Genomic DNA, 22,417 nt, shown 5'->3' with positions numbered 1-22,417 from the left:
GACCTCGCCTCAAAGGCCAAGGCTTCCAATGAACGAATAGATCCTGTAGCCCGGCAGCTGTAGCCGATCAGGGGTCCCGACCTTAGCGCGCTGAATTGCTGAAAGGGAATTGTTAAGCAGGGCAGGATCAGCAAGGCTTTGCTGTATGATGGTGATTGAAAGCGAAGGAGGAATTGAGAGAGAATGCCGAAAACCGAAGATCCTCTCGACCGTAGTTTGATGGAAGCGGGGCAAAAATCGATTAGAGCGATAGACTGCGATAGATTTGTTAACGACGAAATACCTTGCCAAGACTTTCCTAACACTTTTCCATCTGACACCCCGAACTTTCCGAGACTTGGTCGCTTGTACTTGCATAGGCCCAATTGGAGTCTCTTCTTGAGGATCCACTCAAGCTTCACTTATGTACTTAACGGGAAAACATCACCGGCTTTGAGCGATGTACCTAGGTTACCTGCCTAAGATGCCCGACCTGCCAAGCCTTTGCCCAAGATGTGAGAAGACAGGGGAACCCCGCGTCGAGGACAGGTCCACTTGTCCCGCCTCGAGGTTACTCAAGCTCGGGCCATCCCGCATTAGAGCTTCGATAGCCTCCGCTCGATTAAGTGGAGTAGCTAAGGCCCAAACGGCTCAAGACGACTCCCAAGTTTCAAACAAGTCTCCCTTTTTATACAAGCTCAATAATTAACGCGTCTTTTCCTCTGCCCGACACCATTATCGCGTCCTTTTTTAGGCCTCTGGGGTTGTCCCGTGTCAAATTCGCGTCATCAAGGACGTCTTCAGCACGGTCATTCTCACGATCGATTCTCTACCAATCATTTGGTGTGTCTCACGTTTCCTTTTCTCTTAGCTGGCCCCGCACTTTAGGATCGGGTCGAAATCATCCAATCGATCACCAACAAGTTTGTTTACATGACAAGATCCTCCGCAGTGGAGTTCGGGATTTGGTGAGACCTGTTCTACTGTTTATTCTCCCTTGTTGCAGTTTTTAGTGTTATATAGTGTTGTACACGAAGCTGTGTGATGCTGGCGATGACATTGATTGGTCTCAAAGCTAATGTAACTGACTGCGCACAGTAGCGAGTTTTCAGGGTTCTCAATTTAGCCTCTAAGCTGCATCAAGTGGTACCAACCTACCGTTCGGCGAGCCGAGCGATTGGGTTAGATATCGAACTCTACCACGTGTAATATGGCACCGCGGTCAGAGCCTGCCTACCCGCTCACGCCATCTAAAGCACGGCTTAGTGTGAAGGACTTCGATATCTGGTTTCTCGAGTTTTCCAATACATATAACCTAAACCTCGAACGGTCTCCCCCAGACCTATCTCCACAGAAGAAAAGGTCTTTGCCACATTACTCAGAGCTTAGATATTATGAAATCCTCAAAGTCCAATATTTCAAGGGAACCCATACGGTAATTCGAGACTTGTTTGACTGCGGGGCAAAGGAGATTCACAGCAAGTGGGTGAAGAAGCCTCGTTCTGAGCCTGGCGTTACTCCTTTTCCCACACAGTTGCCCCGGGCCACAACAGGGCCTGAACGGGATCAGTTGCTCGAGCTTCTTAGCACTATCTTGGAGGATGTCTGCTCAACAGACATATCCTCGAGCTCTTCGGTCTCAATTTCTCTTTCTCATCAAGCCTACGATGAACCCCCAACCCCCACGAGGAGTCGACGTTCTAAACGTCACTCTGATGAATGGCAGGGTAGTCCAACTGCCAAGAGAACTCGGAGTGTTGCCTCGGAAGTTGACACCGAGTGCGACCCTGATGATGAAAGACCCCCGAGTGTGCTTTCGGTTCTTGATAGGGGTCGCGTACACACAGCTAGCCCCATGCCTAGTGAAGTGCTAATTCAAGCATCAAGGTCAAGTCGAAATAGAGCCACAAATGACTTAACCAAGTCAGCAAATACGAGCAGGTCCACAATCGTTTCTCAAGTTTTCTCAGACCGCGACGAGTATGAGTATGGGCTTCCACCGGCTTCTCAGGATACACAACCTACAGTCGTCGCAAGCAATCCAGGAAGTATGAAGCTTCCAGTTTTGCAACCGATACAAACTATAGGGTCAGATTCGGACTCCTTAGCTCCATCTTCAAGCACCGAGCGCGCCCTTCACATTTCTTTTAATAATCATGAACAGCTTCAACAAAATGGAAGGGGCTTTTTCAAGAATGAACCGTCAACTTATTCAGACGTCGCCCAATCATCAGAGCAGGACATTACGCAGCCTAATACTCCTTCCCTACCTCCGACCCCTTTGCCTCCAGCATCACCGCCACCGGCATCTCTATTTGCAATTCCTCCCACGCTATCTCCTATAAAGGAGGTTGTGAGGGTAAAACCAGGCAGCACACCGCCGCCCGCGTCATATGAAAGCAGTCGAAACTTTGAATTGGAGCAGCGACTCTACAATGTTTGGCGTAAGCATGAAATTTTTTGCATTGTTAGAGCCCATAGCTAACCATCACTAGCCCATCTTCCCGCCCAGTACGATCAGGCCCCATTTGCAATTCGCTGGGAAATTTTGCGAATCTCTCTCCACTGTGGAATACAAATGGATGATCTGCGCATTGCTTATGATCCATCATGGACCGACCAAAAAACGATGTGGAGAAGGCTTCAAGCCTTACCTCTATTCCAAGGCAAGAGTTTTCCCGAAAGATCCCAACCCAACGCCTGGACCGCCGCTCTCAATGATAAGTTTGGTACTACGGATCAAGTAGTCATCCTCACAGCTTCTCTCTCCACCAATACGTCGAAGAATGGGCCCTTATTTACGCTTAGGCTCAATCCTTTGAAACTGGATCTTTCGCATCGCCTCAGTCGTAGATTTGGATCAGATCGATTTCTTGAACTTGTAATTCCATCAATGAATTCTCAGGATTTAAAACCTATTGGAGATGCTGGCATAGAAAGTATCCAACGATGGCTGGTAAATGAATCCCATGTTCTTCTTGGTCGCGTATGGACATCATTCTTTCTCAAGCCTTCCCTGCCCAAAAAGATCAGTAGTGAGAATACGCTCGTGCCACAGACAAAGACGATTTATCAAGAAAGAATATATCTGTTTGCCGAAGATGGTAACGATTTCCACCGTCTTGGAGCTGGAGACCATTGGTCGCCAAAGGGTGAACCAGTTGGAATGCACACCCAGATGGGACGAGGGAGCCTCATTGATTGGCTCTTGCAAGTCCCCAATAATCAAAGCCAATCAGTACTGAAGCTCTTTTCTAGGATTACATTAGGTATCGTCAAATATGATTTCTATGTTCCGTTGAGAAATACTTAACTGTTCCTAGGTCTCAGCCGTACACACCCCACCGTCATTGTTCAACCTGAGCAAATTCGACATCGACCCGTCGATGTACTTTCACCTACTGGTAAGGTTATGAACGACGGCATTGCTTTAATGTCACATGGCCTCGCGCGAGCCGTGAGAGATTCTATGGGCCTACCAGACACGCCAGCAGGCTTCCAGGGCCGATTTGGTAGTGCCAAAGGGTTCTGGATTCGGGATGCAACTGACACGAGCGACGAAATCTGGATAGAAACCACACCTTCCCAGCGGAAGTGGAACTGCGATTATGTTGAAGATGATCATCGCACATTTGAAGTTCGTAACCCATCTAGAGAATTAAAGTCCGCGAACCTAAACCTTCAACTCCTTCCTATACTCGAGGACAGGGCCATCAACGGAGCTCTGATGAAGTCGCAGATCGGGAAATTCTTGAGAGACACCCTCAAAAGAGACCTGGATACTCAGAAGGCCGCCATGCTGGACCCGATCCAATTCAGACTCTGGGTGCAGGAAAATTCGGGTTCAATTCGTCGGCAAGAACGTATAAAGCATAATCAAGTCCCATTTACCGCCGGCCTCCCGACTAGTCGGGAAGACATAATGGCTTTTCTCATGGACAGCGGCTTCGAGCCTACCAAGCTGAAGTTTTTGAGTGACATGGCTTGGAAAATGAGGATGGATAAGTGCAACGAGCTCAAAGAGCGATTGAATGTGAGAGTTGGACGCTCAACATATGCCTATATGGTTGTCGATTTCCTCGGGGTTCTGGAAGAAGATGAGATTCACCTTGGATTTTCTTCCAAATTTGCTGATGAACACTCCGGCTTTTCTGAAACCTTCCTCCACGGCATGGACGTCCTCGTTGCCCGCACACCCGCACATTACCCAAGTGATATCCAAAGGGTAAAGGCAGTCTTCAAGCCAGAACTAGGCTCGTTAAAAGATGTAGTCATATTTCCCACCAAGGGCAATATACCTCTTGCTGATAAGCTCTCTGGTGGTGACTATGACGGAGACATCGCTTGGGTGTGCTGGGAGCCTACGATCGTGAACAATTTTCACAATGCAGAAATGCCGGATGTCCCTGACCTATTTCAACAGGGCATAGTACGCAAGGAAAACGTGAGCTATCTCGAACTAGTGGGAACCAGTGATATTACTACAGAGTTCCTAGCAAGGGCATTCCGGTTCAACATGCAACATAACCTCCTCGGCATGTGCACCAACTATAAGGAAAGGTTTTGCTATTCCCAGAACTCGGTTCGGAATGATTCCGCGATCCTCTTGAGCACTCTCATCAGTCATTTAGTAGATAGGGCTAAGCAAGGAGTTGTCTTTACAGACCAAGATTGGGCGCAACTGCGCAAGACCCTGCGCCGGGTCGACCCGCCAGATCCTCCATATAAAAAGGAAGTGTGGAGTGGTAAGGGCGAGCCTACACATATCGTCGATTATGTCAAGTTTAAGATAGGGAACCCTACAGTCGAGACGGAGCTGAGAGCGTTCAACGAGTCCCTCAGCCATGCTCAGCATTTCGATAAAGACCTCATAGGGTTTTGTCAACATTACGAGAAATTCCTGAGACCTCACAATGAGCGAAAAGAGGCTGTCAAAAAATCCACCTGGGAGACGGTTTTAGACGAGTTAAGAAAGGAGATCGACGCCGTAGCTCAGGAATGGCGCAGTTCCCGCGGCGAGTGGGAAGCCAAACTAGTCCATATCTACGACAGATGGCAGGCGATAGTTCCCACGAACAAGGTTAATTCTAAGACCATGAGAGCATTCCTTCAAGAAGACCAGGTTAACGCCGGGCTCTCGAACTGGGACTTGTTGAAAGCATCGTTCTGTTTCAAAATGTACTACAAAGCATCCCCGGCATTTGTGTGGTACATCATGGGCAGGCAACTCGCATACTTGAAAGCTATACGCAAGGGAGGTATGCCGGTGCTTATGATTCCCAGCATGTACGCGGGCTCGCGACCCGATAGCAAATATGCCCGCGCTCGAGCTGCAATGACAGAAGGACGCGAATTTGCCGAGGGTGAGGCGATAGACGAGGAGGAAGCGTCGACTATGCCGGACGACGAAATCTAGAAGGTTTCCTCGACGATGGACGACGGGTCTCGTCTATGGGATGGTATTACTCCGATGGTTCTCTGCGGTTAGTTTCGCAGCATCTTTGCGAGGAAATGATACCCTTGGTTCTCTATTGGATCGATTCAATGTTGGTAATTGGCCAATCTAGGAGGTGGAACTATTATGGTGGATTGGGATCGACGGGATAGGGTTTGGGAAGAATGGTTGGCTAGTACGCATGTTCTTTGATAATGGTTGCGTACATCGTGGTGGATACGGGATGCCATTGAAGGTCCCCGAATCTAGACAACTAGACTACTAGACCACTAGATTGCATAGGGCTGTATATGTTACATAAAGGACATACAATATATATTCATCAAGACCAACTTCTTTAACTTACCGTGCGTGGCGGCCGAACTGTAGAGATGACTTGATGAGGTGTTGAACAATACCTCTTGCTCAGCACACAAGGGAAACTTTGAAGCACTTGGCCGTTGCTCCTTTACACAAGGCATTATAATACACCGATGTGGAGCAATAAGAACCGAATATGACGCCGGTCGAGTTTATTAACAGCTATTGTTTGGTATAAATTCGATGAATCTTTTCACTACAGCTTCTACCTGCTTATTCTGTTAACTCTTCGACCAATACTGAATACGGTCTTGCAATCTGAGAACAATACAGTAAAGATGTATACTAGATCTATCACAGCATTATTCGTTGCAGCTCTCTTCTCTCATCCAACCACACAGTTTAGTTGTCGCACGCGGGAGATGTGGGGGTTTTCTCCAGCGTGCTGCATGCATATAGAGGGCCAGGTTGGAATTAACTGTGAGTTTTCGCGCAGAACACCTCAAGAGAATACGTGAATAAACATATATTTATTCTAACAATCATTATAGGTGTTACGGCACATCAGTTAGGTGTCACGAATCCCTCGTGGGAATGCAATCTCCTTGTCTACAACATCTCCGGATGTTGCCAGCCCAGTGTGAGTTCACGGATTGCCATTATTGAGGCTCTTCTGGTATTGATTAGATTTAAATCGTAGGGCTACAAGAATCCGACTACCAACTACACGATCAATCTCTGCGGGACACAAGTTGATCCGCGATGAAGGATATGATTTGCTTTTCTCCAATCGGTCTCGGATTCGGTCTCGGATTGAACGGATAGAACATATACATAGTGAATGAAAAAGCATATGTAGATACTCTCCGGCTCATGACTAACGACGCACGATGATGTGATCGAAGCCATGTCCAATCGAATGACACTGATCTCTACGTCGACAAGACGATATCGTGCATATAAGTCATCATTGGTGACGATATACGCTAGTATACGAATGCTACCCTAGCAGCCCGCACGGTGCAACCCGAGTGACCGGCCATAGTGGTGATAACCTCAATTGAGTCACCGTTACCCCGCTGGAGTTTGGAGATTAGGGAAGTCGCTTCCGGCTCCCGCGGGGGGTTCAGGAATTTAGACTTCAGCCAGAACGGGTGTAACCTAAGATACATTAATGGCCCCGGAGGTACGTATCCCATACCTACCGGTACCTACATAAACTCAGGTTCCGCACCCATTCCAACTTCCATTCGTCAAAACACCGCTAGCGAAACCGTCAATTTCAAGGTTCAATCGTACCAATTGAGATCGCCATGGCTCATGAAATTCCCCAATCCCTGAAGGCGTCGCTGGACGCTACTAAAGTCGAGTATCGCAGACTTGGGAACAGCGGCCTACAGATCTCGGTCCCGATATTCGGATGCATGAGCTTCGGCGACAGCAAATCGCAGAATTGGGCCGTTGACGAAGATGAGGTACGTAAACATAGCTCGCAGGACATTTATCCCAGACCTACGTATTCCGAACTCACTAACGCCGCCTCCTACCTAGGCTCTGCCGCTACTCAAGTACGCCTACGACAAGGGCCTCAACACGTGGGACACGGCGAACGTCTACTCGCAGGGCGCTAGCGAAGTCATTGTCGGGAAGGCGATCAAAAAGTACAAGATCCCGCGCGAGAAGGTGGTCGTGATGACGAAGTGCTTCTGGGCCGTCGGCGAGACGCCCGAGGTCCGGCACTTCCTGCACGGCGAGGCGGTCGACAAGTCCAAGGACTACGTCAACCAGTACGGGCTCTCACGCCTCGCCATCTTCAACGCGGTGGAGGCGTCGCTGCGGCGCCTCGACCTCGACTACGTCGACGTGCTGCAGATCCACCGCTACGACCCGCACACGCCGATCGAGGAGACGATGAAGGCGCTGCACGACCTCGTGCAGGCCGGCAAGGTGCGGTACATCGGCGCGAGCAGCATGTGGGCCGTCCACTTCGCGCGGTACCAGTTCGCGGCCGAGCTGCACGGCTGGACCAAGTTCATCTCCATGCAGAACCACTACAACCTGCTGTACCGCGAGGAGGAGCGCGAGATGATCCGCTTCTGCAACGACACCGGCGTCGGGCTGATCCCGTGGGCGCCGCTCTGCCGCGGCCACCTCGCGCGCCCGCCCGCCGACTTCGGGTCCACGTCGCGTAGTAAGCTCGAGAAAGACACTTCGCCCGGCTCCCACGGCACCGTCGAGCCCGACCTGTCCATCATCGCGCGCGTGCAGGAGATCGCGGCGAAGCGCGGCTGGCCCATGAGCCACGTCGCGCTCGCCTGGATCAACAAGCGCGTTACGAGCCCCATCATCGGCTTCTCGAGCGCGAAGAGGGTCGACGAGGCTATCGAGGCCGGCGGCAAGGTGCTCACGGACAAAGAGGAGAAGTACCTCGAGCAGCTGTATCAGCCGAAGCAGGTCTCGGGCCACGTCTAGTGAACGAGCAGAAGGGGCTGAAGGGGCTGGTATGGAGGGCTTGGATGGGTTTTGTTATACCTAAGATGAGGTTGGGAATGTGCTTGGTACCACGGGACCTGCGGAAATTGCGTTCATAGCATCGGGTTTTTACGAGACTTGGCAATTAGGCTAATGGTCTCTCGATTGGGAATTGTATGAGAAGTCTCGCAGTATTTTGGTGTTCTTTTGCCTCTGCCATTGTGAGTTGATGTGAGTTGTTTCTGTAGAAATAGTAAAGTGTAAGATCCCAAGGCTAAAGGTTGGAACGGAAAGGTTAGGTATATATATCAAGTTAAACGTCAAATCTATTACATACGACCATAGGAGCTAGAATACTCGGGATCCCGTCCGCTCTCCCATAGATAAACTGGCTACCGCTGCACTAGTAGTTGGGTCGGTGACGACCAGCGAATCCGCGGTGTTGTATGTTTTTAATTTTTTAATTTTTCTTGATTTTTTCTTCTTATGTTTTTTGTCCCTTTGATTGAAAAGTTTGGCCAATTTTGAAGTGGTTTTGATATTCAAAAGGGTGGGTTAATAGGTCGAAGTTTTGATTGGAAGCGATTGGTGAATAATAGCGAATAATCAACCACCTATCCTCTTTTCCTCACCCTAAAGCAAGAATTAGTACATCAACTATGTTCATTGGCTAATAATACCTAACTAGCCATGGCTCTGGGTCTGTCGGATCTGATCCTATTGCCAGGGATCGGGACCCTTAAGTTATGGCTGTGTCACAGAGCCCGTAGCGAGAGACCCGCCGTAGGCTTGTGGTTGAGCGTGGCTATATTAACGCCCGAAACCTCTTAAGACACCTGGGGCCTTCGGATCCTGTGGTATCTTCCGCTGGCGGCTCTCCGGTGGGGAGCTCCTGGGTAGTTCCCAGTAACAGCCCCTGACACACATGATCTTCCAGCTCTTGCTGAGTTGTACGCCCGAGGGCGATCTCTCTCGCATTGGTCGATAATCCGATGATAAGCAGTCCTAGTTCCGACGTTCCAAGGCTGACGTGGATCCCGTCCGCCCCGACGGTTCGAAAAAGGAAGCCGTTCCCCCTGATCTTCGGGAATGTTTGACTGCGGTCGGTGGCGTTTCTTGTCTTAGCCGGTTGAAGAGACATACCTATCACAAGAAAAACCAGGAAAAAAAACATCGCTTTTGAGTACTAAGAAATCATTCGTCATCATCTAACTGAAGTCTACGGATATCGCAAATGTTCGTGCCCCCCTTCCCAAAATTTCTACCGCTGCCCAGCAGGGCTATATAGACTGACTGAGAACCATCCACATCCCCCCATTCCTGAGTAAAGCATCCCATTCCTCCTCTTCCAATCCCCGTTCCCCCCGTTTCACCCCCAATATTTTCCGAGGGTATCACCTTGTTGAGCTATCTACATTAATTAGTAAGGAAAGAGAAGAAGAAAAAGTTCGTATGTTTGCATATGGACATCGAAAGAGGAAAGCCAGACAAAAGTTATAGGATCAACGGCTGGTGTGTGGGAACACCATATGTGAGAAAATAGCGCACAACGAAGTGAAGCAATCTTTTTTGTTTTGTCGTAACCGCCGCGATAATACCTCCGGTCTATCCCATCCGTCGTAAATCAACCAGGTGTGCTCGATTCGTCATAGCATCTTAGCTGAGGAAAATTTGTTCATATTGGGGTATAGTGTAGATGATAATGAAATTGGACCAATGACTGGCCATAGAGAGGGGATAAGTGAGAAGAATGGCGCCAGGTGTACGCCGGCTGTCCGTCTATAATCCGTCTTCGAATCGACGGTGGGAATCCAAGGAAATATTTCATTGCTCGTCCAAGATTTCTACCTAGACATGATAAGGAACGAAATATGACTCGAGTGAGTTTAAAATGATTTTAAATCATGTTAGTTAACCCATCGAGTGGAGGGAATGTCTTTTTTGGTGTAGGTTGCTGTGGCTGAACTATGTGTTGTTGGTATGGTAGAGAACCAGGGACAGGAACAGGAATAGGGACTGGTGTCGTAGCCAGGGACACAGGCGTAGACTTTGGTTGGGGTGTCGTAGGTTGCTGAGGCTCGATCTTAGGCTTCGTGATCTGAGAGGCGGCAACAGCTCTTGTATTGCCGCTTTCACGTCGCCTTTTAGGCGCATCCTTGATCTTAGGGTGAGTGTGGCACTGCGATGAATTAGTCTATGGCTATGGTGATGAGAACGACGCTTCAATTCTTACCTTGTACGCGTGCCTAAACCAAGTTGTGCCCTTCTTCTTGCTGCTCACCAAGGCAATCCAATCGTTACAGCTTCCACAAAGGCCCTCCCAGACGTCTGGGTTACCGTCCATTCGTCTGGTCTCTTGTGGTTCTTGGAAGGGATTACCGGTAGCCGCGCTGATACCGTGCGTGAAACTCTTGTCGTACCAGAAAGCAGAGTTCTTCAATACCAGCCATCGACCGGGTTTGCAAATACCGCACCATCCTTCCCGCTTGTTTCCATGGCCGCGAACCCACTTCGGAGTGTACAAGTCACCTTCAAATCGTAATTCTTGCTCGTGAGGGACGAGATCCGGATCCGAAGGATTCATGTCCTCAGGCGGTGGCGGAACCTGTTCTTCCTGCAGGGAGGCATATAGATCTGGTGGGTCAGATAAGTCCGTGTAATGTCCATGCAGGGAATGTGGGTCAGCGTTGCTTTGCAGCATCCTAAAGAGTCCGTGAGACAGCAGAGGTGGGGGATTTTCGAAGTGGTGAGCCTCGGGATGAAAATGCTGCGATGGTAATTGAGACGGTAACTGCGTTGGAAGAAGCATGCTGTTTCGGAAAGCTGGTGGGTGCGACATAAGGAATGGGTGCTGTTGGACGGCCTGAAGGTTCCCGAAGTTCAACGGAAGTGGGTGATTTGGCATGGTAGGAGATGAGTGTCTTGATGACATTCGAGGACCAAAAGCATCGTGTGTGTGATGGTAAACGAAGGGAGACGGTCGACGGTTGGCATTAGTGCCGTAAGATCCAGTAGACCACCTCTTGTTTCTTGCGCTACTATCAACGTTGTACGGGGCAGATCTCATTCCAGGTCGAGGAGATGGCGAGGCACCACGACCACGACTTGCGGTCCGGACAAGATCAGAACGGCTTTGCGGAGTCATGCGAGGGGAGGCTACGGGTGACAATTGCGTTGAAGACATAAGCGAGTTGCGGTTCGAAGGTGGCGGATAGTCTGAAGTGAATGACGGAGCCTCGGATAGAGCGGCTGAGAAATCCTCGTATGACGGCATTTCGGATAGATTGCCTGTCGTCGACACGGTGAAAGACGAGCCCGACATGCGCCTAGGGTTCAGACCTGACTCAAAGCCCATCGATTCATGGTCCATTGGCGGACCAGAGTACCTCAGGTCTATGATCGGAATTGCCTCGTCTGTTGTATATGCCTGACCAATGCTCATATCCACGTCTAGGTTAGGAATCTCAAGGTGATCGTCACATGGCTTAGGTCCCCATGGGCCTATACCTACGGTTAGCAGCTGTCTCGTGCTAGCTGGCCTAAGTAAAACTCACTACTATCCATGGTCGTAACGGGGTAAAAATCCTGATGCATCGAAACGGGTCGTGATGACATGGTGTCGCTTGGTGTATGAATCGTCAAACCAGACGGCGTTCCCCACGAGGGCATTGTTCCAAACTCATCACCGGTGCAGAATGAGAATCCTTCATGAATAGTAGCCGGCCTTGGTCGTGCTTCTTGTGGTGCCGGCGTCGCCCAAACCCCAGTCGGTGGCACTTGAACCTCCGTCTTAACGGGCATCTCGTTCCTGTTCATCGAGGCCAGCGGAGGCGGATGTGGTGGCGGAACGTCTCTGATGAACTTGTCGTTTGAAGTAAGGGTAAAAGTAGGCGCCTGGATTTGCTGCCTCCTGTGGTTTTGTGAGTTTCCGCCACATACTGTCGGATGAAATGATTCATACAGTTGCGCCTGACTTGAGTCCATGTTATCTGACTGCTGAAATGAATGTGATTTGATCTATTATAGACTGTATACTACAAAATGATACACGAAGGTTAGTTAATGAACGAGCAAATATAGGTACGTTGGTCGATAGGATGGTAGTAGCAAGGAGTGGTTGCATGGCCCATGCATGAGGGCGTCACGGCAGCTAGGTGACCTTTCATAACATACATGGTCAATAGTAGTATAGACTATAATCTCCGATGACGTTGATGAGATTTTAGTCTGGGAAGGAATGTAGAGTGATGTGGGTGTCCCACGTCGAGGGCGGGAGGAAGTGAATGTATATGTTGGCGAGCAGCGTTGAGCTCAAGGTCGAGTACGTAAGGTCTTAATTAATGAATGTAATGAGTTGACTGGGGGGGTCAGAACAACTCGTTAGGTAAGCTAGTTGATGCTTGCTTCACATAGACGGGAGCGTCCAGGTTAGAAGAGAGCCAGCTCCCAGTGTTATAGACCAGAGTGGCAATATAATAGAGCTTTGTTAAGGGCTGGAAAAAAAAAAAAGGAGTGACTAGTAGTAGAATGCCTTAGTATAATGGTGTGAGGGAGAGCGGCGAGGCGAGAAGAGGAGTAAAAAGGCAGGTGAATGGAGGGGCGGTGCAGAAGATGGAGAGATATAAAGAAGGCCTCTCGAGTGACAAGCACTACCTAGGGACCCATGAACAGTCCGATTATAATCCAACACGGTCAGGCTGGACCAGGCTCGGAACATCGGTAGGAGGTAAGCCGGACTTCTTGACACAAACCTGGCCACGTCTGTGAACTCAACAGGAGAGACTAGGAGAGACTAGGTGGTGTGCGAGGTTCTGCTTGGCTTGCTAGAAAGAGACAGGCAAGACAGGGCAGACAGGGACCGGCGGGCAGGGCTCTGCAAGGATTTGCAATACAGGGTACGGAGGGTTACATCTGCTCGTCGATGATGTGTTGCGAGGAATAGTCAAGCCTTCAGGGCAGGGGAGAGTGGTGAGTGTATGGGGGAGCGGCGGAGAGCGCAGATGGGTCTCGGGTACATAGCATGTAAGAGGTAGCCAGAAAGTGACTAGACTGGTGACTAGGGACTGCCCCAGTCAGAAAAATATCCATGAAATCTCCAACTCTTTTGGAATAGTCGAGCAGGGGTTCTGATATAACAGGACAGAAGTAATTTGATATCGAGAGTGGGAAAAGGTGAGAAAAGATGAGAATTTCATTAGACCAAATAAAACATATCTGCTCGGCAATTGGAAGTTAAATGAAGCTCTACGTAAACAACATCCACTATTTTTAGCCCTTCCCGTCCCCGTTGAGCCTCATGGGAAGCGACAGGTCTCATATTCTGTGTCCAGGCCATGTGGCAAGGTGCTAAATATTCATCAGACTCATACATAGTACGGCGCATGCTGGTCCAGCAGAAGGCTGGGACGACGGGACGATTCGCGAACTAGCAAGAGCCGCGAAAATAGGACTCGGAGGATTGTTGGTTCTGCGCGTAGGGCCATCAGGGCCGCACAGAACAACGTATATAGTTAGGATTCTGCTGCCGTAGGGTCGTATGACACGACCATGACACTTTCGTGGGCCGGATACGTCGATCTGGAGAAAGACAGGTTTCCGAAAAGTACAATCTCTTATTACTAACCAGGGGTCTAGTTCGTTGGAAACACACTCTAGGGTCTCGTGGAGAAGAGGCCAGGGCTGGTGGAACCAGCCGGCCGAATACATCTTGCTGCGAAACGCATCCTTTGCGGTGTAGTAGGTAATACTAATCGCAGGTGGAATTGTTTAATGAGGAAATCTCTACTGACAGGCCGCCCGGTGAGAATATTTTGATTAGTCTGTCCGAAGACCACACCTCGCAAGCTGACATCTATTTTGTGATGTCTTGCGTTGGGTAGCATGCGCGACATCGCCAATCACGTTAGTGAATGAAGCCCAAAGCAGGCGACATTGTTTAAGAGGCCAGGAGAGGTGCATATGGGAAGTTAAAGCCTGGCATCCATTGAATCCAACAGCCATAATCACTAAAAGCTCAGCAGTTTAGCCGACTGGTGCGTTACTTTGATGGTTGGAAGCTGAGATGTGAGATGAGGGGCATGATAGGCAAACGTAAGTGAACTCATCTGAAAGACCGGATGGCCAAGAACTACCAAGGTACAAAGAGCAGACTGACGAAGCCACGAGATGGATGGCTCCGGAACGGCGATAGCAGCCAATGACGGCGGAGAGGACTGATGGATGGGGAGGCGGAGCGACGTGGTCGAGTGGTAAAGTGGAGGAGATGATGGTGGGTTGGTCGATACTTGGACCTCTGACATCGTGGAATGGTGTAGCCGGGGCTTCAGATAAAACCCTGGCGCGATTGGGGGAGGGTATAATCGAAAAGGCGGTACAATAGAGAATTGAATCGGCAGGCTCTGGTTCGCGAGAATAAACATCTGCCATCTGCAGAGTTCAACGTCGCAGCAATAGAGCACGCAGAGTGCGAAATGCAGAGTGCGGAGCGCAGAGCGCAGAGTTACGGCTGTGTTCGGTATTGTTTTGTTGGCTCAACTACATCTGTAACTCATCTTTACCGATCTTTGACTGGTGGGATAGAGGCTCTGGAACTTAGACGATTCCGACCAAGATTAGGAGTTGTCGTCTCGTTCGTCAGCGGGAGCGCGTTTGATGTTGAATTTCAGTTGCTTCGGGCAGTCTCGTGATTGGCTCTACGGAAAATAGTATGCAGGCAGGGGGTGTAAGGGCCAGGGGGTATATCCCTGACGCGTCTCAGGATCTGTAACAGAAGGGCTGATCCTTGCAAGACCCACTTGCCTCAGTCCCGAAAGTCAAAAAGGTAAAGGTAAAAAGGTCCAGATCCACTTCGTTGTACTTCGCTGTGCCTTCACACCGCATTCCCCATTCCGCATTCCTCTTCTGCCCTTCTACCCATTCTTCCATCCTACCTTTGATGAGGTGAGGTTGCGCACATGGCTTACGGCAGAAAACTTTAGGAACATCGGTTTATAGTAGTAGTGTGCCATCTGAGATGTAGCCGTGCCGTTTCGAGAAAAGAAAAACCTTTCCCCCGCGATATTCGGTCCGCCTATATCAACCCTCGAGTCGTTATTATATATACCAGGTGTATACCACATACCTAGTTCATTTTTAGAAACAACTTACCGGGGTTGTCTGATATAGGTGGGTAGAGCACATATGAGAAAAGGTACTGAGAATTTTAATGTTCTTGTGTACAATTCTTATGTACATCTTTCCATATTTCCTTTTATTTCTCCAAGATTACCTAAGGACTGGTAGATTGTGTGCGTGCGCGCTCCAGAAGGACCCCCCCTTCCCTTCAGGGCCCTTGCCCCTCCCCCAAAAGACCCAAAGGCGGCAATGATTCGGGCTAACCTCTAGACCCTGTCCAACGCCATGTCAACGCCATGCCAACGCCTGGCCAACGGGATCATCTCGTCTTCTCCATTCCTCCTTCGCAATTATCCCAACGTTCCCTTCAACCCCCTCACTTGTTTCGACATAACTTCGAGAAACACGGTTCTATCAAAGCTGAGTATACAAAATATCAGACATTCTGGTACCGCGTCTTTCTTGCGAACCCTTCATCCAAATGGCATTGTCCTGTCTTGTTAGAGACAAATAAATGGCCGAAGTCGAGAGCCCCACTAGTTCCAAGTTTTAATAGAACATCCGATGCCCAGGTGGTCATTGGGTCTAACATTGTTCCCGATAGAGATAAGCCCTACGGCTGTCACCTATGTAGGTACCCGGATAGCTCTAGGCTGGACACTTGACCCAGGTAGGCATTCGAGGTTAAGGTCGTATTCCGTTAAGATAAGTAGCCACATTATTGCCTATGTTAGTTAGGTGGATGGGTTATGGTAACTTTTTAGATTGATTAAGCTTATTAAACTCGTCGTAGACCACATTCGCGGCTTTCGTAGCCCTGCACGAAAAAGCTCGTACGAAACACTGACACTTGAGCTAGTCGAAATAATACCGAGTCGCGTCATCTTGGCTTATCCATCTTCGCGGAATGCATAGGTAACTATGTTTGGCCCTACGGGTTTACCGAATCGTACTATGTAGGTACTATGTAGGCAAGTAATAGCAATCGTCATATTATGGCGCGGGGGTTCGTAGAGGATCTCCAGATCCTGGATCGGGTAAACAGGGCTTTCTTTTCTTTCCAAGATTCTTATCGATATACTCGGCGCCCTGCCCTTGTATTCTCCTCGAAAGGAACCCTCCGTATCAGCCGTACCAGCCGTACTAACCCGCGTTACCACTCGTCGTACATTTTTTTATAGTGCTTACATGTGTGGGCGCTGTGGGTGCTGTGGACACTGCGGGTGCCTGAGCACTCGAGAGCATAAACGCCGCGCGCTGCAGTAGTCCTCTAAGCTGGATCACCTGCGTCTAGCCATCACCTGCGCCTCGCGGTATGTCGTTAGCTATCTCGGCTGTGGCCGCGGCCTGAGCGCTAGATTATAGTACGTAGGTAGTTGGAGATGTACCTGCATTACGGACCGCTGTCGTAAGCGTTGGCCAAGCGCTGATCGATATGAGATTCTCAGATGTATGGAGCAGATGGAGATAGGTCGATAAAGGTATCAACTGACTAGATTTCAAGGTTGTCTCACTCCCGATGTCCTTGGAAGGATTAGCTCATGGAACGCGGCTTGCACAGTACGGCACGACTTACTTCCGTTTCTTTCTATCTTCAACCAGAGCCACGTATCTAGGTGAGTATAAGCTGCCTTTTACAGGTAGGTATACGTACATACACACGTATAAGCCTCGTCGATTTGACAAGAAAACTTGCACAAAACACTTATGCATATCAGACGGAATCAGAAAAGGTTAGGTGTGAGGCAGCTGGATATCTGATGTATTATCGAAATGGGAATCAATACCGAGACATACTGATCTCTCGACTACCCTCGGACGGTACATACTGCTATGTCACATCTTAAGAGCAACATTTTAATTACTTTCTGTCAGATCGTGTCGTGTAAAGTGGGCAGGAATGGGCTTCTAGTCTTTCCACATGTTCTATCAATCGTTCCATTCTATGGGGGCCGCTTGTGCACCCCACCCCGAGGCTGGCCTACTGCTACTTTCTTGCTAGACTACCGGGATGGGCCCGGTCCTTTGCATAACATTGGTCGCTCTTTTGGGAAATTATTCAATGCCTCGCTTTTACCCGCAGGCCGTCGCTACTGCGCAGTATTAAATTTAGCAACTCCTACCTCTCGTCATGAAGATCGCGGGCTATCGATGACGAGATCACTTCCCCAGATACCTAGCGTAGACCCATTGGAAGATCATATCATGCGTAAAAAGGCTGCCAATACAGAAAAAGGGAATTTCATGGCGAAAGGGCAAAAATGCCTGTCCGAGCCCGGCATACGAGCAGGTACCGCGTCCTCCGAACAGAGCCTGGGCTGCCTGGGTTAGCATGAATCACGCCTCGTAACTTCTATAAGGAGAATTTTCGTTTCTCTTTGCTATCAGGTTGTTCGAACAACTATCGCCGTGTTTGTATTAGATCTGCCTGCTAAGAGGGAAAAAAGACCCGAATAGAGCTGTTTCCATCCGATCCAACCGCGACGCTTCGTAATCCTAAAATATCCAGTACAGCATGAGAAACTACTCGTATCCTAAACTCCGATGCAGGACTCTTTATCTTTCTTGGATCTCGGTGGGCAATCCTTACGCTAGGACCTGGATCGCAACGTATTGATCCAGGGTGTAGGCGGCTGAGAGGGTTCTCGACCAACGTAGTCGTACCGTTAGTCCTTGTTGAGTTTCTTCCATACTTCGTTCTCAGCTGCGGCAAGTCTTTCTCCCGTCTGCTGGGCCCATTTCTTCGCCGAATCCCAAACCCCACCCGAATCTTCTGTGTGGCCCTCTAACTCGCTCTGCTGAATAGCTGATCTCTGATGCATGTCTACCTCAGATGCGTTGACATTCTGGTGATATCCCGGAGGGTGCTGTAAGCTTTGGGTGGGTGGACCGCCTAAAGCCGTGGGTCCCTGGCCACTATATACCGAAGTAGGTACGGAGGCCGCGGACGTACCACGCTGCTGAGCTGCGTAAGGCGCACTAGGAGGGGACATAGACATCTGCGGAGGATACGGCATGTTCATAGGCTGGGTTGCCGACGTTTGCTGGGGTGGTTGATACTTCTCACCTGCCTTCGGCGGTGGTGGAATATTTGTTCTAGTGGCTCCCGGCGGGGTAGGGAGACCACCAGGTTGTGGTGCTGGAGGACTATTTTGAGGGACATATGCCTGAGATACGGCCGCCGTCGGAGCTGGAAGTGAAGGTGCAGCACCAGGTTTTGCAGGTGGGTACGAAGTCTTGCTAGTTGGAGTAGGTGATGTACTAGTCGTCGCCGGTTTTGAAGCAGACGATGCTTGAGCAGTCTGGGGAGTTACTCCGGATGGCTTCGAGGCAACAATAGGACTGTCGGTATAGACGGGGATAGGAGCCATCGTGAATACCCTGTTGAACTCTGTTGACCTACACAACTAGGCTAGATATACAAAGAGGTAGAGCGAGGTAAAGGCAGTTGAGAATTATGGTATGTAATTGTTTGGAACCGAAAGGAACAGAAATGGGTAACTCGTGAATTCCTACTACGTGGCGTCTCTGCTAGGCACCTTTGCTAATAAATAGACTTGAAAGTTGGACAAATTCGTACGACTCAAAGACTTAACGCGGGAAGGAAAAGGTAAATTGAAAAGCGACGTCATAGGCGTCAAGTAGTCAGGTGACTCTGTTAAAAGTTCAAGATTTTTGCAACTGATGAAGATAAAATACGAAAACTGTTGCTCGTAATTATATACGCAGGTATGTAAATAGTATTTTGGGGTTGATACCTGTAAAGCAGAATTTGTAAGGTTTGTTATACAGACCTTTGTGCTTTGTCCTTTCTGGTGTGCTATAAGCTGAGCAAGATTTAGACGGGGATAAAGGGTTACCTAAGTCATGGGAGCAACTTTTAGAGGTACTTAAACTGTTATAGTATCTCTTGCCTTCTAATTACAATTGTAAAAGAGCTTGCTGGATTAACAATAGGGGAATATATGATTCATATAAGGTACCTACTAGGTAAAATATCAAGCCTTGGATCCTGATTCAAAGTTGTCTTGATGCTAGTTAGGTAAGTAACTTATGAACTTACCTAGTATGTAGAAGCTGTGAATCGAATCCATGATGACCCCAACCTCAAAGAAAGATAGGATAATCAAGCTACCGAGCTCCGCCACGCTAGCTTAAATAAGGCTTAGTGGGTTCAAGAACGAAGGGTATGGAGGTACTTCGTACTCAGGTAGCTAATTGAATTATTCTGGCGCAGCCGCGACTGATTGATTTGATATGGCCCGCAGGGAAAGAAGGAGGAAAGCTTGAAGACAAAATTCGCCGTAGACAAAAAAAATTAAAATCTCACAAACTCAATAACAATCTCTAAAATGAATCCGTAATCTTCACTACTCCCAACCACCTGGCAATCCCAACACCTCAACCACTAAACCACGAAAGCTCGCATAAGAATCCATCTAAATGCAGCCATCATAACATCTGCCATCGCCATAACTTTAACCATATCCATCGCCAACACCGTCGCCAATTATCTTAAGCTGCAATCATGGTTGGCAAGGTTAGCGAGAAGGTCCTCCTTCGGGAAGGTTAGTTCGATTCCGCTATGCTTCGGTTAATTCTTAGCTGATATGGATTCTTCACCAAAGGACTCGAACGGACAGACAATAGCATGAAGCAAACTAGCTGGCCCGACGTCACCCCGATCAACCAGAAAAACTACTATACGTACGCGATCCCTTGATATCTCGATACCTCGGTATAGCTTAAGTTAGAATCGGAGTCTTAACTAACGTTTACTACTTTGTAGTGATTATATGAAACGCGATGACCAAGTACTGGCCCTTCGATTACAAGCAGAAGCGAATAGAGACCGACTCGTTCAAAGTGCTAAAGATCGCGATCGAGCACTCGCGCGCAATGGACACGCCGAGGTGCCCCTCCCCGTTACCGATATACAGCAGGAAGATGGTGCTCCGGCCGCCACCGAGGGCCTGGACCCGTCCAAGGTTATCGTGATACATCCCGGAAGCCAGAATCTCAGAATCGGTTTTGCCAGCGATGCCTTGCCTAAGACTATACCCATGGCCATCGCGAGTAAATTCCCCCAGACCGAGTCCGAGATGTATGAGGCTCTTCCCCGGCGTCAGTTTGAAGCCAAGACCATAGACCAACAATACGGAGAGGAGTGGTCTAAGAAGTATCAGAAGCTGTGCAATGACTTGAAGGTGGACATGCGAGCGAGAAAACTAAAAGTGTTGCCCAACTCTAAAGAGTTAGTGGTAAACTACAACAGACGAACCGAGTCGGAAGAGATAGCGTTGCACAACGACCCTCTCCAGATCGAATGGACCGACGTCAAGTCTCTGGAGGACCCCGACTCGGCAGCATCATGCTTCATCGGCCATGCTGCCCAGCGTATACCTGACGACTCAAACCCCAAATTCAAGCTTTGGTGGCCCATACAACACGGCTGGTTGAATGAAGATGATTACACAACAGCTGAGCACCTATATGACGATTTTGAGACTCTCCTAGACAAAGCCATCAGACAAGAGCTTGGTCTAACCCGGAATAGCGCGTGGAAGAATTATAGTTGCGTATTCGTCATCCCTGATCTATACGACAAGAAGTATGTGGAGCAGGTGCTAAAGTCTTGCATGACTTGGTTCGAATTCAATAAGATATGCTTTATACAGGAGAGTATGGCGGCGACATTCGGTGCTGGTTATACGCAGGCCTGCGTGGTGGATGTTGGAGCTCAGAATACATCGATCGCCTGTGTCGAGGACGGGCTTTGCGTCGAAGACTCTCGCGTCAACCTGAAGTATGGTGGTTATGACGTTACGGAGACATTTATCAGGATGATGCTTTACGACAATTTCCCTTATCAAGATATCAACCTTAGAAGACGATACGACTTTCTTCTAGCAGAAGAGCTCAAGATTAAATTTTGCACAATGATCCAGAAGGATGTATCGGTACAGCCTTGCGATTTCCACCTCCGCGCACCGAACCAACCGACGCGCAAGTATCTATTTAAGACGTATGACGAAGTCATTCTCGCCCCGATGGGCTTCTACGAACCCTCCATCTTCGACAACTCGACGAAAATACGCAGCCGACGGAAGCTTGTCGACCGTTCTTACAACGCTTACGACGTCGAGGTACCTGACGACCCGGCGTCTGCGGCGCAGACGGCGATCCTGGCGCTTATCAAACCCTCTATAGTCTCCAATGCGAACGGTTTCCCAACCTTGCCTACCGACCCCAACGTTGCCACCCCCATGAAGGAGAAGTCGCAGCCCTTCTCCAACTTCCTAAGAGGCGACCTCAATAACGGCACGCCCGGCGGCTCAGCCGCAGCTTCGCCGGCCCCAGACGGGGCCGCGACTCCCGTCCCACCAACCTTCCACTTCGGCGCCAACGGCACGGTGACAGGAACCGGCAGCCCAGCCCCCAACGGCACGTCCACCGCTCGCAACGGGCTCTCTCCCGCGCCTCCGCCAGGCATGTTCGTGGACTCGGCGGCGCGCACGGCCAAGGCGCTGGCCGCGGAGCGCGACGCGGTCCTGCCCGTGGTACCCCTCGACATCGCGATCCTGACGAGCATCCAGAACGCGGCCAAGGGCGACGACAAGAAGCTGCGCGACTACCTGGGCAGCATCATGGTGGTCGGCGGCGGGTCCAAGACGGCGGGCTTCGCCGGCACGCTCGAGGAGAAGCTCAAGGCGCGCCGCCCGGACCTCTCCGAGCGCATCCTCATCACCCGCTCGGCCCGCGACATGGACGAGCAGGTCGTCGTCTGGAAGGGCGCCAGCGTCTTCGCCAAGCTGCCCGCCAACGACTCCTGGATCACCCCCTTCGAGTTCGAGAGGCTCGGCGGTAGGGTCCTGCATCATAAGGTGCTTTGGGCTTGGTAGATTTCGGCATCTTAACTTACGGATACCTACACCTACCTAGATATTACATATGGTGTCGAGAGGCTAGGCTAGGCTGGATAAGGGGATATAATGGATGCGTTACCTTTTTTCAGGGATAGAGAACGCCTTTTTCTTCCGAAAATTTTCACGTGTTCTACGTGCTATGCATATGGTACTAGGTAGGGAGGTACTATGC

At 49.6% G+C, this 22,417-nt stretch overlaps 6 protein-coding genes across 6 annotated transcripts; 3 read left to right on the top strand and 3 right to left on the bottom strand.

The window, feature by feature from the left end:
• Positions 1-633: 633 nt before the first annotated feature.
• Positions 634-5,766, top strand: F4807DRAFT_415760 (RNA dependent RNA polymerase-domain-containing protein). The gene is made up of 4 exons (XM_047997076.1): positions 634-947; positions 1,078-2,423; positions 2,475-3,248; positions 3,303-5,766. Exons 2-4 carry the CDS (start codon positions 1,190-1,192, stop codon positions 5,393-5,395), a joined length of 4,101 nt encoding a protein of 1,366 aa, XP_047856893.1. The 5' UTR covers positions 634-947; positions 1,078-1,189; the 3' UTR covers positions 5,396-5,766.
• A 1,051-nt stretch (positions 5,767-6,817) lies between these two features.
• Positions 6,818-8,380, top strand: F4807DRAFT_368359 (Aldo/keto reductase). The gene is made up of 2 exons (XM_047995660.1): positions 6,818-7,209; positions 7,286-8,380. The coding sequence occupies exons 1-2, from the start codon at positions 7,048-7,050 to the stop codon at positions 8,204-8,206; spliced, it is 1,083 nt and encodes a 360-aa protein (XP_047856892.1). The 5' UTR covers positions 6,818-7,047; the 3' UTR covers positions 8,207-8,380.
• A 512-nt stretch (positions 8,381-8,892) lies between these two features.
• F4807DRAFT_415748 (uncharacterized protein) lies at positions 8,893-9,381 on the bottom strand (the record flags this gene model as incomplete). The annotated part of the gene is made up of 1 exon (XM_047997075.1): positions 8,893-9,381. A coding segment is annotated over one exon (370 nt), but the record flags the coding sequence as incomplete, so codon positions are not given.
• A 360-nt stretch (positions 9,382-9,741) lies between these two features.
• Positions 9,742-12,368, bottom strand: F4807DRAFT_368301 (uncharacterized protein). Its single transcript, XM_047995659.1, has 3 exons — positions 11,761-12,368; positions 10,440-11,707; positions 9,742-10,385 (listed from the first exon to the last, which is right to left on the bottom strand). The coding sequence occupies exons 1-3, from the start codon at positions 12,188-12,190 to the stop codon at positions 10,104-10,106; spliced, it is 1,980 nt and encodes a 659-aa protein (XP_047856890.1). The 5' UTR covers positions 12,191-12,368; the 3' UTR covers positions 9,742-10,103.
• Positions 12,369-17,421: 5,053 nt separating this feature from the next.
• On the bottom strand, positions 17,422-19,370 carry F4807DRAFT_415736 (uncharacterized protein). Its single transcript, XM_047997074.1, has one exon. The coding sequence runs from the start codon at positions 18,688-18,690 to the stop codon at positions 17,986-17,988; it is 705 nt and encodes a 234-aa protein (XP_047856889.1). The 5' UTR covers positions 18,691-19,370; the 3' UTR covers positions 17,422-17,985.
• A 194-nt stretch (positions 19,371-19,564) lies between these two features.
• F4807DRAFT_368178 (actin-related protein, ARP8 class) lies at positions 19,565-22,317 on the top strand. The gene is made up of 3 exons (XM_047995656.1): positions 19,565-19,887; positions 19,948-20,026; positions 20,109-22,317. Exons 1-3 carry the CDS (start codon positions 19,848-19,850, stop codon positions 22,219-22,221), a joined length of 2,232 nt encoding a protein of 743 aa, XP_047856888.1. The 5' UTR covers positions 19,565-19,847; the 3' UTR covers positions 22,222-22,317.
• The last annotated feature ends 100 nt before the right edge of the window (positions 22,318-22,417 follow it).

Source organism: Annulohypoxylon truncatum (assembly GCF_022578515.1).
Source record: "Annulohypoxylon truncatum strain CBS 140777 unplaced genomic scaffold F4807scaffold_7, whole genome shotgun sequence".
Lineage (NCBI taxonomy): Eukaryota > Fungi > Ascomycota > Sordariomycetes > Xylariales > Hypoxylaceae > Annulohypoxylon > Annulohypoxylon truncatum.
The sequence above is the reverse complement of the archived record's forward strand: the minus strand, read 5'-3'. Positions and strand labels throughout refer to the sequence as shown.

Coding starts and splice junctions, on each gene's coding strand:
- F4807DRAFT_415760 (XM_047997076.1), top strand. CDS start 1,190: ATGGCACCGCGGTCAGAGCCTGCCTACCCGCTCACGCCATCTAAAGCA. Junction 2,424..2,474: donor GCGACTCTACAATGTTTGGC/GTAAGCATGAAA, acceptor AACCATCACTAG/CCCATCTTCCCGCCCAGTAC. Junction 3,249..3,302: donor CTTTTCTAGGATTACATTAG/GTATCGTCAAAT, acceptor AACTGTTCCTAG/GTCTCAGCCGTACACACCCC.
- F4807DRAFT_368359 (XM_047995660.1), top strand. CDS start 7,048: ATGGCTCATGAAATTCCCCAATCCCTGAAGGCGTCGCTGGACGCTACT. Junction 7,210..7,285: donor GGGCCGTTGACGAAGATGAG/GTACGTAAACAT, acceptor CCTCCTACCTAG/GCTCTGCCGCTACTCAAGTA.
- F4807DRAFT_368301 (XM_047995659.1), bottom strand. CDS start 12,190: ATGGACTCAAGTCAGGCGCAACTGTATGAATCATTTCATCCGACAGTA. Junction 11,708..11,760: donor CGTTACGACCATGGATAGTA/GTGAGTTTTACT, acceptor CCGTAGGTATAG/GCCCATGGGGACCTAAGCCA. Junction 10,386..10,439: donor GGTTTAGGCACGCGTACAAG/GTAAGAATTGAA, acceptor AATTCATCGCAG/TGCCACACTCACCCTAAGAT.
- F4807DRAFT_415736 (XM_047997074.1), bottom strand. CDS start 18,690: ATGGCTCCTATCCCCGTCTATACCGACAGTCCTATTGTTGCCTCGAAG.
- F4807DRAFT_368178 (XM_047995656.1), top strand. CDS start 19,848: ATGGTTGGCAAGGTTAGCGAGAAGGTCCTCCTTCGGGAAG. Junction 19,888..19,947: donor GAAGGTCCTCCTTCGGGAAG/GTTAGTTCGATT, acceptor TCTTCACCAAAG/GACTCGAACGGACAGACAAT. Junction 20,027..20,108: donor AACCAGAAAAACTACTATAC/GTACGCGATCCC, acceptor ACTACTTTGTAG/TGATTATATGAAACGCGATG.